At 29.8% G+C, this 14474-nt stretch overlaps 2 protein-coding genes across 2 annotated transcripts; both read left to right on the top strand.

The window, feature by feature from the left end:
* The first annotated feature begins 2079 nt into the window (after window positions 1–2079).
* On the top strand, window positions 2080–3015 carry LOC123251657 (olfactory receptor 10AG1-like). Its single transcript, XM_044680961.1, has one exon. The coding sequence runs from the start codon at window positions 2092–2094 to the stop codon at window positions 3013–3015; it is 924 nt and encodes a 307-aa protein (XP_044536896.1). The 5' UTR covers window positions 2080–2091.
* An 8189-nt stretch (window positions 3016–11204) lies between these two features.
* On the top strand, window positions 11205–12140 carry LOC123251644 (olfactory receptor 10AG1-like). The gene has a single exon (XM_044680950.1). The coding sequence runs from the start codon at window positions 11217–11219 to the stop codon at window positions 12138–12140; it is 924 nt and encodes a 307-aa protein (XP_044536885.1). The 5' UTR covers window positions 11205–11216.
* Window positions 12141–14474: the final 2334 nt, after the last annotated feature.

The following is a 14474-nucleotide window of genomic DNA, read 5'->3' as shown; positions in this document are numbered from 1 at the left end:
TAAGAGAAGAGCCCTCTTTTAAACTTTATTTGCAAAAGTTTTGTTTCTTGCTGCCACTAAGCATTAAAGATCTACCTCATAGGGTTTTTTGAGGGTCAAATATGTAATTGTATTGAAAGGGTTTTGTAAACCATATAACACTAAAAATATGCATACATTATTCAATTTCCATAAATTAAAGCAAGGAACAGATAAAGATCATTTTCTCATCTCAATGAGGTAAGTCTGAACTATCTATTATAATCAACACTGGGTTAATTTTTACTATAGGATCTGAACCATAGATTCCTACTCAGGAATGGAGACTACAAAAGGAATGGAAACATCCAAATAAATGAATCCTATTTGCTATTCTTGGACTAGAAAGGGAGAGAAATTACTCAAAAGACCCTTGTATTTTTCAAATATAAACCAACATAAAATGCAACTTTTTTATGGTATAGATTGAACTTGAAAAGTATAAAATTTTATATTTATTTGAAGAATATTTTAATGTCCATAACAACAAAAAGAAGCACTTAATTGAAGTTGATAAAAGAAGCAAAAAAAGAAACAAAAGTGATTGGGAAACCAATGTCAAGATCAATAATATTAAAGTCATTATTGTCTGATTAACTAGGATGGAAACACTTTCCTTTGAAAATATATGCTGTTAAGGATCCTTCCACTCACTATTGAAATTCACATATGTTAAACTTCTTTATAGTCTTATGTGAAGGGAATTTAGAACCTCTATTATTTGAAAGCTGTCTAGATTTTTTTTTTGACAAAATTACACTAGCTAAGACTCTTAAAATTATAGATGTGGAACTAGAAGGCTCTTTTAAGATCATCAGATAATCTAGCTCAACATCTCATTTTATATATTATGAAATCAAAGAAGGGATAAATAAATGATGTGGGTTTGCTCATCTAGCAAGTACAAAGATCATATTACAAACTAGATATTCACTTCAAGTTTAGTGTTTTATATGCTACCAACTACTGTGTTTCATCTTTTACAATTTCACAGATGATTGGAAGAATATTTCTCATATTTTTACCTGATAAGTTCAAATTAATTCTATAATGCAACTAAGAAATGTATAAGAGCAAGACAGTATTTTTAGCATGAATATCTAAAGAACATCCAATTCAAATAGACAGCCTAGCCTGAGAGGCCTAGGAATCCAATGTACTTAGATTGAACTAGAATTTTTTTAAAAGTTTTACTTCTCTATTCTATCTATTTTAAACATTAAAAAGACATCTGAAAATCCTTTACTGACCTCATGAACATATAATCAAAAGAAATTTCCCTTGTACCCGAGGTTAGGTCTAGGGGATGAAACCCTTATTTAATTACTTTTGGTAACTATTAGTAATAAGCAAGGAATAATGGATCATTCCAGGAAATGAATAGAAAATAAACAAAGACTAAAAGGCTTAGAAGGAAAAAAATTATAATCCTAATAATATTTAGAATTCATCACCTCCAGAATGCTCTGTAAACCAAATGTTTCTTCTACTGTCAAGAAACAATATTCTTAAAATACATTTTAGATAAGAAAAATAGTATTTAAATTTGTATATTTGTATTCATTTTTATTCCAAAGGATTCCCTCATCATTCCTTGCCTCACAAGTTTAATCCAAGTATTAATCATCTCTTCAATCTTAGTGTCAGTCAGAAAATAATAAACCTTTTTAAAATTTTAGAAGGGAACAAACTTTATATAGCAGAAAATATATAATATTAGCATTTGGAAGAAGCCATAGACTCAGACTGTAGAATGATATGGCAGAATAGCTGCTTTGAAGCTATAAGAATAAAATCAAGAGACCAAGAATTTTAGAGTACAAGTTGTTAAAGGCCAGATCTAGAATGGACCTTACTTATATAAAGTAAAGAATTCCAAAGCTGAAAATGAAAAAAAATATATGTCATCAGAGTTTGACTGGATATTAAGACATATAAATCAAGATTTTAGAGATCATGTGACCCATTATTTTTTTTTATTTTTACAGAAAAAGGAAACTGAGTACAAAGAAAGATGATATGACTCTGCTGTTCCATAGACACTATTACTATAATTTAAAAACAGACAAAATAATGGCAGGAGGAAATCTAACTACTGTAATGGAATTTATTCTCCTTGGATTTTCTAACCTTCCCAACTTTCAAGGCTTTTTGTCTTGTGTTTTCTTAATCATCTACATGAGTATTCTGATAGGGAATGGTCTCATTATTCTATTAACCAAAGTTTCTCGAGTTCTCCACACACCTATGTATTTTTTCCTTGGGAACTTTTCTTTTTTGGAAATATGTTACACATCAGTCACGCTCCCCAATATGTTGACAAATCTTTGGACCCAAGGGAGAAATATTTCTTTTTTGGCCTGTGCAATACAACTTTGCTTTCTCCTTATTCTAGGAGGCACTGAGTGCTTACTCCTGGCTGTGATGGCCTATGACCATTACATAGCCATCTGTAAACCACTCTACTATCCTGCCATCATGAACCACAAAGTTTGTGTCCAGCTGGTGGTTGGTTCCTGGACCACTGGAATACCAGTCATGATTGGGCAGACATATCAGATTTTTTCTCTGTCTTTCTGTGATTCTAATGAACTTAATCATGTTTTCTGTGACATTCCCCCTTTACTAAAGTTAGCTTGTTCAGACACCTTTGTGATAGAGCTCTCTGTCTATGTTGTTGCTGTATTATTTGTCATAATACCATTTATATTGATAATCAGATCCTATGTAAAAATCATCATTACCATCTTCAAGCTTCCATCACATGCAGGAAAATATAAAGCCTTTTCAACTTGCTCTTCCCACCTCATAGTTGTGGTTTTGTTCTTTGGATCTGCAATCACTACATATTTGAGACCAAAGTCAAACAACTCAGGAGGAACTGAAAAAATGCTCTCTCTTTTCTATGCCATTGTAACTCCATTGATTAACCCCATGATATACAGTCTGAGAAACAAGGATGTCATTTATGCACTGAAAAAATTATTGTCCAAGTAATTTGATAAACTTCTTCTGCATGCCAAATTACAATTTGTCATTTTGTGTTCCTTCATCTCAATTTTCATTGAAATCTCCTTGCCTTTTCCATTCTATTATATATGTTTGAAATAATTCTAATTAATAATATGTACACATACATTATTATTTATGTATAACATTGTTTTAGTTATGAAAATCATTTTTTTCATTCAAAGGTTATCTACAAATCTTGTCACAGGATGTCCATATAAGGTTAGGATATATGGACATATTCTTCAGATTGTAAAATGTCCATCCCAGAATATTTTTATTATGTTGATAAATTGAATTGTCAAAAACATACATGTTTTATAATATGACTATATATGACAAAAGCTAGCTTTAATGATGAAAAACTGAAGAATTTGCATTCAAACTTCATGTGACCAATGACAAATCATATATATCAAGTGAGTGGTGCAAAATGAAGACATAATACATTTTAAACAAATTTCAAAAATATAACGTGTGTATTATTTGTAACAACTCAATAAATTTAAGTATTTCATTCTGTTGTAGTTGATTTTAATATTGATATACTTGTCATTCAGTCTTAAATGAAGCTAATGTTGCCCCAAAGATTTTCAATCATCTGCCTAAATATCTGCAGTTTCCAAGGATAATCCTTATTATAAAGTTGCCTTCAGGTCTTTTCTTAGCCTCATTCTTCTTTTCTATATGAAATGAATATTATGTTAATATTTTAAATTCATATGTTCATAAGTGAATCAATAAAAGCATATTTATTAAACATTCACTGTGTTAAGGGCAAGGGATGGTAAATATTAAAATGTGTATGTGACAGAGGGAGAAGAGGGAGTGTGATAAGGAGAAGGAAAGAGACAGAAATGGAAGGAGGGGTAAAAAGGCAGTGAGAGATTACTCAAATATATTTCCATTAACCCGACACCAAATTTTTCAGATTCCCTGTGATGGTCTTCCTAAGGTATTTTTTTCAATAAGCTATTCTCTACTTTATTTTCTGAAGAACTAGCCTTCCTAAATTTTGCATTCTCTACCTTCTCAAATATCTCATTAACTTCTATTTTTATTTCCTTCCAATTGCATACTATTTCAAGATTCTGTGGTGGGTGAACTCATAGAGGAAATTGTCATTTGAAAATGTGTTTGTTTGGTCTATGAAAATTTGTTATGTTTCCTTTTATTTTTTCCATTTAAATCTGAGAGGATGGGGATGGTAGATCCTTGTTGATTGCAAAGTATTATACAATGAAATGAAAAATCAGTCAACCAGCAAAAAAAAGTGATCTGGCTTGTGAAAGTTCATTACAGATTTCTATATGTGTTCTCTAAGTTAAACCCTACATAAATCTTGGATGGAAATATCACCAAGTTAGGGAAAAAGCTCTTGACAAGAGCAAAGGTCTGAAACTGCAAGTGCTAGATAGAAGCATTCTAACACAGTGAAACAGGGTTTAGACATTTGATGCTATAAAAAAGTAAGATGGAATATGGAAGTAAAGAAGGAAAGGATAATTAAAGAGTCTACCTTAAGTATTAGAACTGATGTTTCAGATCCAATAGATGTCATCATTATCATCCTCATCATCCTCATCATCACACTTTGAGCAGATCATGAATCTGCCATGTGAATTTGCATTTCTCTGGCACTTTTCATTATCAAAGTAAATTTCTGTCATGCTAACATAATTGGAAATTAATTATGTGATCATGTTGACATGCATAAATCTACTTGTACATAAGACAGTAAATAGAAATAAATGATAATTACAATGATGGTTTATCCTGTTCAATTTTTCAAAGAAAATCCAGAATAAAGATTTTTTTATCATTTTAAAAAAAATCAAAAAAGTAGATTTCCCCCCGCAGTACATGGAAAAGTTATGTATTATATTTATAATATAATGCAATATCAAGAAAATTATTTTTGTGATATGATATGAATTTGATTAATGGATTTATCATTCCTCATTTGAAGTATTGTATTATTTAATTATTCCCCATTTCTCCACCTTGAGATAAACTGTTCTCCTTTCTCTCATTAATAGGCTGAGAGAAAAGATTGTGAATGGGATCAGTCATAATGGCAATTATTACTTTATATATATGAATCCCAAAGAAATGGGTTGTTTTTTTATATTTAATGTCCTATTGACAATTGTACAAGTAAATGTATAGTTAAATAAATGTATTAGTGTGTAAACTCATATCATAGACTACTATATATACACATATACTACTATATTATACACATTAGTACAGTTCCTAAAGTAGACAGGACAGAAGAAAATGTATGATGAATGGCATTGAATATGATCTAATTGCTTTAAATAGTCTCTTTCCTGTAAATTGTGGTTTTGGAAGTCCATCCTGAAGTTTGAAGCTCTCATCACCCTCTTCCTCATTAATAATTTGTGATCATAAAATAGTTCTTTAAAGATATTCTGGATAGAAAATTGTTTTACATGATTTCACATGTAAAATATCTAGCAGACTGCTTACTGTCTCAATGCCTGAGGAGGAGTGGGAAAGACAAATGAAGGGATGATGAGAGAGAAAAAAAGAGAGACTGGGATAGAGGGAGAAAACTCAAAACTCAAAATTTAATATATATAATTATTAATTTAACAGGAGAAATATTAAAATTATATGATTATACACATATATGCATATTTTATATATTTAATAACATAATTAATCATATAATTTAAACTTTTTTTCATATAAACCTATGAAACAAAGAATATTGGTGCTATTGTCCACTTTATATACTTAATTAAAATGAGGCAAAAAAAGTAATTAGTGACTTAACAACATTTGTACTATTAGTAAGTAGCCAATCCAAGATGTAGTTCAAGGTATCTAAACTTGAAACCCAAGGGTATTTGATTACAGAATGCTATTCATTAAGAATATATAATTATCTAGACTTGTTCATAAGTCCTGGCAAGTTACTAAAAAATCAAGAAGTTTAGCGAGATGATCTGTTCCTACAGGGCAGGGTAGGGCATGAATTATTTCTAAGTAAAGATCTCAAACTTTATTAGCACAGAGAACATTTTAGGGAGAATTTGGCTCCTGATTCATAAGGGGAGACACTTCTTGAGAACTGACATAGCATATATTGTAATTTGAGTGGAATTCTAGTTCAAATTCAGCTTCTAACACAATTTTTGTGACAATCAAAAGTTAATTTACTACTAATGAGATATGTACATTCCTCATATACAAAATGCAAATATTCATACCTTTTATATATTTGCCATGGGACTTCCAAGAGGCCCAAATCAGAGACTTTCTCTGGTGCTATTTGAATACCAATGTACATATTTTTAGATTATCCTAGTCAAAGCATGAAGCAGGCGAATATGATTGAATTTGCCCTGAGAAAGGTAAGTTTGGTCTATTTTAGTTGTATCCTCAGATTTCCTCACTTTGGATTGCTTTCTATAGATAATTTCTACATCAGTATCCTACTTTGGCATTAAGATTCAGCCAAGTCAAGAGGATAATTCATTTAAATTGTGAGATTCCAATGGGTCCTATTACTCAAATATTGACTTGTAGTTTTCAGAGAGGTTGTTGTTCAATCATTTAGTTTTTCCAAATCATCATGATCTCATGGATAATAACACACCAGGCGCTTCTATTTTCCACTCTCTCAGGGATGAGTCATTAACAAAGCCAGTAAAATCCTAAATTGGAAAGCACATTGAAAAGTACTGAGTTTCATAGTTAAATAATAGATAGTTTTGTTCATACTTATATTTAGTAAATATGATGACAAGAAATTTAACAAGGCACATATATACCATATGTGGAATATAAAAGGGAAAATATTTGTTATTCTTGCCTCAGTATGCCAAAAAAATGTATCCTTTGGAGAAAATGAAAAAATTAAAAGCTATTAAGGAGGTTTCAGCCTTTATGTTGTATATCTAAGTATATTACAATTATTGAATCTCTCAGTTTAATAGCAATGATAATTAAATTATATTTTATTTGTATACTCATATTTGCTTGTTCTTTTCATCAATCCATCCCAAATCAAAGACATCTAATCTGCTTAGACTTCAAACACCAGGTAAGTAATATAAAGAAATTCTCATCTGCAGTATAAAACCAACGGGTTTTATACACTATAGCAAAAGATCCTTTTTTAGCTTAAATGAACTAAATTAGGTGAATTTTGGTCCCTTTTCTTTCCTTGTGAAACTATGGCCAGCATATCACAGACATATATTAAAAATTATATGATTATATATATACATATGCATATTTTAAAAAATTTATAACATAATCCTGTAATTTATTTTTTTTCATAATAAAACTATGAAGCAAAGAGTATTAGTACTATTTTCCACATTATATATACAATTAAAATGAGGCAGAAAAAGTAATTAGTGACTTAACAACATTTGTACTATTAGTAAGTAGCCAATCCAAGATGTAGTCTTGGAAAATGCCTGGTCTGAGACAGTGAAATAATCCATTGATGTTTGGCCTTTGGAATTTCTTTGACAACAAAAACAAAATCTCATTCCCAGAACATAAATTGAAAACTATCATTTATTTGAGAGTACTTTAAAATGTCTTTTATTTATCTTCATTTCACTTTTAAGGAATGAGAAATTAAATTGCAAAGTATCTATTAGAGTAGGACTAGAAAAAGTAATTTTTATCTTCTTGGTTAATTTAAATTTTAACCCACCACTTACACTCTTTCCTCTCCCATACCTTCAAATTACTAAGCCAATGAATTTCTTTGAAATTCTTCCCTTAGCTAATCTACATTTAGTAAATATTTATTTGAGGTTGAAAAAAAACTTAGAATATCAGAGATGGAAGAGATTTTAAAGAATAAATATAATGAAGAACAATATTCAGAAGATGACTTTGTAATACTTTGTTCTGGTTGTTAAACTCTTATTTTGATATTTTCCTCAACAACAAGAACAACAAATCTTTGAAGCAGGCCAGATCAACTGTAAGTTAATGGAGAAGGGATAATCCAGATTTTTAAAGATTTAGTCGAATAAGACTTAGATTGGATGAGCTCATAGTAACAGGTACATTTGTCTTCCATTCTAGGATGCTCATTTACCTCTAGAAAATAGGGACATAAGGAGCATGGAAATGGATGACAACTCCAATATCCTTTTCAAGAAAAAACAAACACAAATGGATGTTGTCCATGAGGTCAAAAGTTTAGGCATGACAATGATTGACAATACAAGAAAAGTGCATACTACAAAATGAGAATAAGTGTAATTGATATTCATTTTTTCAAAACAAAGGAACGAGGAACACAAATAAGGAATGATGATCCCACACATCTTTTCTGTATTACTCAACAGAATTATAAAAAAATTAACGAACAAAGCATTTGTAACTATTGAGCAGTATTTCTTGCAGTATAATTAATTTGACTTCTCTGGGGTTGTAAGATTTTTGAATGACCTTTACAAACTCACCTCATAATACAATCTCCCCCACTTTTAAAAGTATTAACATATTCAACAGGTTTTGAATCCATTTGTTAAAAAAAAAAGATGAAATATAAGACATCCTTTAAAATTGGAAGGGCAGTTGATTGACATCAAAGAAGGCACAAATTTCCTAGTCACGTTTCAAAGGATCTACCTTTATATATGACTGACGAATGATTCTGAATATTAACATCATGGTTTATTAAGTCAGTTATTAATCTCTAGATTCTTTTGGATCTGAAGTATCTTTTTCAACTATATTAAAAAACTCATGAAAATTAATATATAAATCAATTTGACTTAGAATTAGACTCTCAATCTATGGTACCCCAATGTTTTACCTCAATAACTAGGGGAAATAATGCTGAATAGTCACTCATATGGCTACCATTAAAATATTATTTTAAGAATAAAATTTTGTTGAAGTAATATAATTTTTGCCATTAATAAAATATTATTTCAAATTATTGACTATATGTTAATTCATTTAAAATTTCTCATTTATGGGAAAAACGTATGATGTATATAATCAAGATATCAGAACATATATATGATATGAAAAAATATGCATACATTGGCATTGAATGGCATTATCTGATTATATACATCATAACATTTTTGGAGATATAGAGAAAATGAAAAGTAAAAACTCATAAATTTAGCTCTATAAAAGATTTTTTAATGTTTGTTTTGCAATTTCTCATTACACAGATATAAAGAACACATAAAAAAATCAATGTTACTTTTAATTTGAAAAGGTAGACATTTGTTAATATCTTTAAGGATAGAATTTGAAAAATAAATCTCTCCCATTAATTTTGAAAACATAAATTCTACTTTGCTTTCTAAAAATATTGGGTACTTACTATATAAATATAAAAAGGATAAGATAAGCAATGGTAATTGAATTTTCCAAAAATTAAAATCTACTTGGGGAATTAGTGTATTTAGGTTGATGATGAAGAACTCTGAACTATTACTTCTTTCTTCAAACACACACAATATACATATATTCATATACATATATCTGTGTGTATATACACATACACAAATGGACACATAAAACCACACATATACATACATTATATACATACATTCTTATTTATATGTATATGAATATATATAAATGCATATATATGCACATATTACTATTATTTCAAACTTCATTATATCTTTACCGATCTGTAGACACATATACATATATGGAGAAGGCTTATATATTTTCCTACGTTTACATGTGCGTGTATAAATACACACATGTATATATACTATGTGCATATATGTGTATATGTATATACTTTGTGTATGTGTCTATCTCCCCCAATATAAATACATTTTTATATATTTATATGGGGGAAATTATATTATCAGGTGAGTTTCTAAAGGTGATTAACTTACAACAATACTATTATAATGTAATTTAAAATATATTTTAATTAATTAAATAAAACAACATACTATTATGTAATTAAATAGCATGTAATAAAATATAATTTTTATTTAAATATTCAATTAAATTTATTACATTAAATGTTAACTATTAAACAAAATTAAACAAAATAAATATAATAATTAATATGACATATTAATTATCTTTATATTGGGGAGTTATACACATATACAAACTATATGTATATATGCCTCTGTGGAAAGAGAGAGACAGAGGGAGTTCTTTAATGGGAAAGATATCCTCAGTAATTTACATAGTTTTTACACATATGTACATATACACACATACACATATGTACACATACATACATGCATACAATAGGAACTTAATGAATTCCATCAATAAATTATCAATTAATAAGCATCAATCATTTCCAGGCTCTATGCTAACCACTAGAGATGCAAATACAAAAACCAAACAAAAGAAAAAAAGACAACAAACAGTCTTTATTCTCAAATACTCTATACTTGAACAGAGATGATAGAAAGATTATAGACATTCATCTAATTACTCATTATTACAAGTAGTTAATCCAGTCAAAATGTCACTGAATTAGAACTTGGACAAAAGCAAAAAAAAACTGATGAGAAGCAAAGTGAAAAATGGTTAACAGGGAGAGAATATTACATAAAATGTAATAGGCTACAGAAGCACATTTATTGTAATGCCAGTGTTCTTTAGGAGGAGCAATCATATCTATTTTCCACAACACATTTTGAACAATATTGATGTCTCTGATATAAAAATTAATTTATTCACTGGAAACATAGTTTACATATGGATGTTATTCCTAATTTGTTGAGGATAATTTTATGTATTTTATTAGATATTTCTAGGATTTTGATTTGAATTCACATGTTCTAGAATCCCAGAATAACGTGATTTTGAGAGGACAGAACAAAGTAGAAAACATAGACTATAAATCATTGGATGACATCATATTTTGCAAAATTCTCTCATTGGAAAAGAACATGTTGTGTAGTCTTGAATGCCAAATTTTGAATTATCATAAAATATGAAACACAATAAATGATGTATATGGAGCCTTACACCACAGACAGCAGAGACTAAAAGGACATTATTTCACATTTTGAAATAGAAGACCAGTTAAAGTTTAGAATGGGAGACCGAGAGAAGAATTTGCATATTTTCCATTCTTATTTTACAGAAGACATGAAACAGAGAACTAAGAGAGCAGAATTAATTTATCTGTACAATATTCAATATTGTCATATGTGGATTTAAAATTTTTTTTCAAAATGGTAGGAAGAAATTTCACTGTTTTGGTAGAATTTATCCTTCTGGGATTTTCCGACGTACCTAAAATCCAAGAAGTTCTGTTTGGAATTTTCTTAATCATGTATATGATTATTCTACTAGGAAATACTCTCATTATCATAATAACCAAGATTGATCCAGGTCTTCAAACACCCATGTATTTTTTCCTTGGAAATTTTTCCTTTTTGGAAATATGCTACACATCAGTTACTCTCCCAACAATGATGATGAACCTTTGGACAAAGAAAAGAAATATTTCTTTCTTAAACTGCGCTTTACAGTTTTGCTTCCTACTTATGCTAGGAGGTGCTGAGTGTTTGCTCCTGGCTGTGATGGCATATGACCGCTATGTGGCCATTTGTAAGCCACTCTATTATCCTCTCATCATGAACTCCAAGGTCTGCATCCAACTGGTTGTTGGCTCATGGATCAGTGCAATGCCAATTCTGATAGGACAGACATACCAGATTTTCTCTCTGCCCTTCTGTGATTCTAATAAACTCAATCATCTTTTCTGTGATATACCTCCATTACTGAAGTTGGCCTGTGGAGATAAGTTTATGAATGAGATCTTTATCTATGCGGATGCTGTAGTGTTTGCTATGGTTCCATTTCTTTTGATCCTTGGCTCCTATATAAAAATCATCACCACCATTCTGAAGATGCCATCAGTCACCGGGAGATATAAAGCCTTTTCCACTTGCTCTTCCCATCTCATAGTTGTAGGCTTATTCTTTGGGTCTGCTATCATCACATATTCAGTTCCCAAGTCCAATAGTTTTTCAGGCATGGACAAAGTGCTTTCTCTTTTCTACACCATTGTGACACCAATGTTTAATCCTCTGATATATAGTTTGAAGAATAAGGATGTCATTGCAGCACTAAAGAAATTATTACCTAAATGACTTGTATCATAAATTATATGGGTAAATTTACAAATTCCACTTTCCTCTTTTCTTAATTTTTTCCATATTCTTATATTTTTTCTCCTCCCAATCTTTTCCCTAATCATTCAGAGAAAACTTCATCATTTATTCTTTATAATCCCAATTTACACAAAAATGTAGATTTTTCATTCAACCTGATTTCAATAGTATTAGTAAGTCATGCAAAGAAATTAATCTACCATTAATCATTACTACAATATTTTTTGAATTGTTGAAATTGTATTCCTTCTTGAAGTGAATAAAGATGAATTCACTTATTTGAATATTACATAATAATATGTTCTATAATCAGAATAAACAAAATAGGACAACTCAAAAATACTATATACATACTAGAGAGGTACATAAAAATTCCTTATGAGCTTTATTCAGTTTTATTGAGAGTAGTAATAATTGTCATATATTTGCACATGTGAAATAATTATACTTATGTTTATGTATGGAAACACATGCTTAAAAAAAAGAAGAAAAAACTATAATCTTGGAATAAGGTAAAATCCTGTTTCATGTCTATAATAATGGGTAAACCTAAGCATGTCGCTTAGCTACTTTTTGCCTCTGATTGCTATTTTTAAAATGAAAATTCTAATAGCATATACTTTGTAAGATTTTCGTGAGAATAAAGTTACCCAATATGTAAAACATCTTGAAAACTATATAGCTCTAACATTAATATATGTCTTCAGTAGAAAGAAGTCCTAGTTTGAAATCCTAATGCTCATGTAAAATGTAGTTTTTCAACACTGGGTAAAACACCTAACATTGATAATATAGATAACTTCTCAAAATTTTGTTTAATGTGTAACCTACCATTAGTAAAAGGATGTTCCTATCTGAGAGTTCACATTACCAGTATAACAACAGATCATATATGTAAAATACTAAGAAAAATGGCAATGATGATGCAAAATGAAATTTGGAATGCTTGAAAGTTTTAAGTAATATGAATTGCTTTAAAACACTATTGCTAGAGCTGTTCATTAGTAAAACCATTCCTGAAAGGAACATGTATCATTAAACTAGGTAAAATTTCTACAAACTTTGGCATAGACTTAAAATTTCTAGTCTAATATCTCAAGGAAGTTAAATGCAGGAAGTTTCCTTGTGTTAAAAAGGGAAATTATTAGCAACCATCTATTTTAGTATTTAGTAAATTAGTAAAATTATTTAAAAGAGTATTTTAAGGTTTTTAGTATAAGTTTCTTCTATATATCATTTCATTTGTTCCTCAAAATAACCTGCTGAAGAAGATTCCATTATTAAATTATTATCCCAATTTTATAGATATAATAACTGAGGTTGAAAAATTTTACATTCACTCACATGTGTACAAATACACACATACATACGTGTACACGCATGTATCTTTATGTGTACACATATATTTACATATATGTGTGTGAGAGAAGAGAAGAGAGAGAGAGGAAGGAGGAAGAGGGAAAAGAAGAGAGAATGAGGAAATGGATGTGGAGTAAGAGGAAAAGTAGGATTAAAAAGGGTGTAGATGATATAGAAATTACCCAAGAGTGTGAAGAAAAATCCTAATCCATGTTTAGCCTTTGACATATACAAACTGTTTTAGTATAACCCCAGATAAATCATTTAACTTCTTAGTATGCCATGTAGTACTCTAAGACTTTAAGTTTCAAAGAAAATACTAAAATTCACATGTCAATTAGAAGAAAGTCAGATGGATAGGTACACAGACAGATAGAGAGATACATACATACATACATACATAAATACATAGATTCATAGATACATAGATATGGAATTACTGCAGCAAAGCTACAGTAGCAAATCCCATATGTTTGTATTACACATATATAACATAGTTATCAAACCTATCTTTCTGTAATTCAGAAAGATGGATAAATAGATATTCAATATGAGCTGACTATGAAATTTATAATTGTCAATATGACTTCATCTCAGTTCTGGAAATGGCTTTTTAATCTACTCTTCAAGGAGCTACATCTACACTGCTATTTTTCCTCCTATGGATGTCTAAATATGAGACAATAGTGGATATTCTCCAAGCACTGTAAGGTTAGTCAGAAAAAAGTCACATGAAGGAAATGAGAAACCTGGTCTACTATCTCAGGGTGTGATTTCTTATATAAACAGGAATGGTCATTGGTGACGATAGCATTTACCTCATAATACATGGATCTCCATCTTTTGAGAAATCACTTTAATAATCAGCTCAGCTGAAGGACTTTTGAAGCTTTTGCCTGGAACCAAGCACTCAGGTTTATCCTGTTTTTGTGCTGTCCCCATGAGGTCCTTTTG

Source organism: Gracilinanus agilis, chromosome 6 (assembly GCF_016433145.1).
Source record: "Gracilinanus agilis isolate LMUSP501 chromosome 6, AgileGrace, whole genome shotgun sequence".
In the NCBI taxonomy this organism is placed as follows: Eukaryota; Metazoa; Chordata; class Mammalia; order Didelphimorphia; family Didelphidae; genus Gracilinanus; species Gracilinanus agilis.
This window is presented reverse-complemented; position numbering and strand designations above follow the sequence as displayed.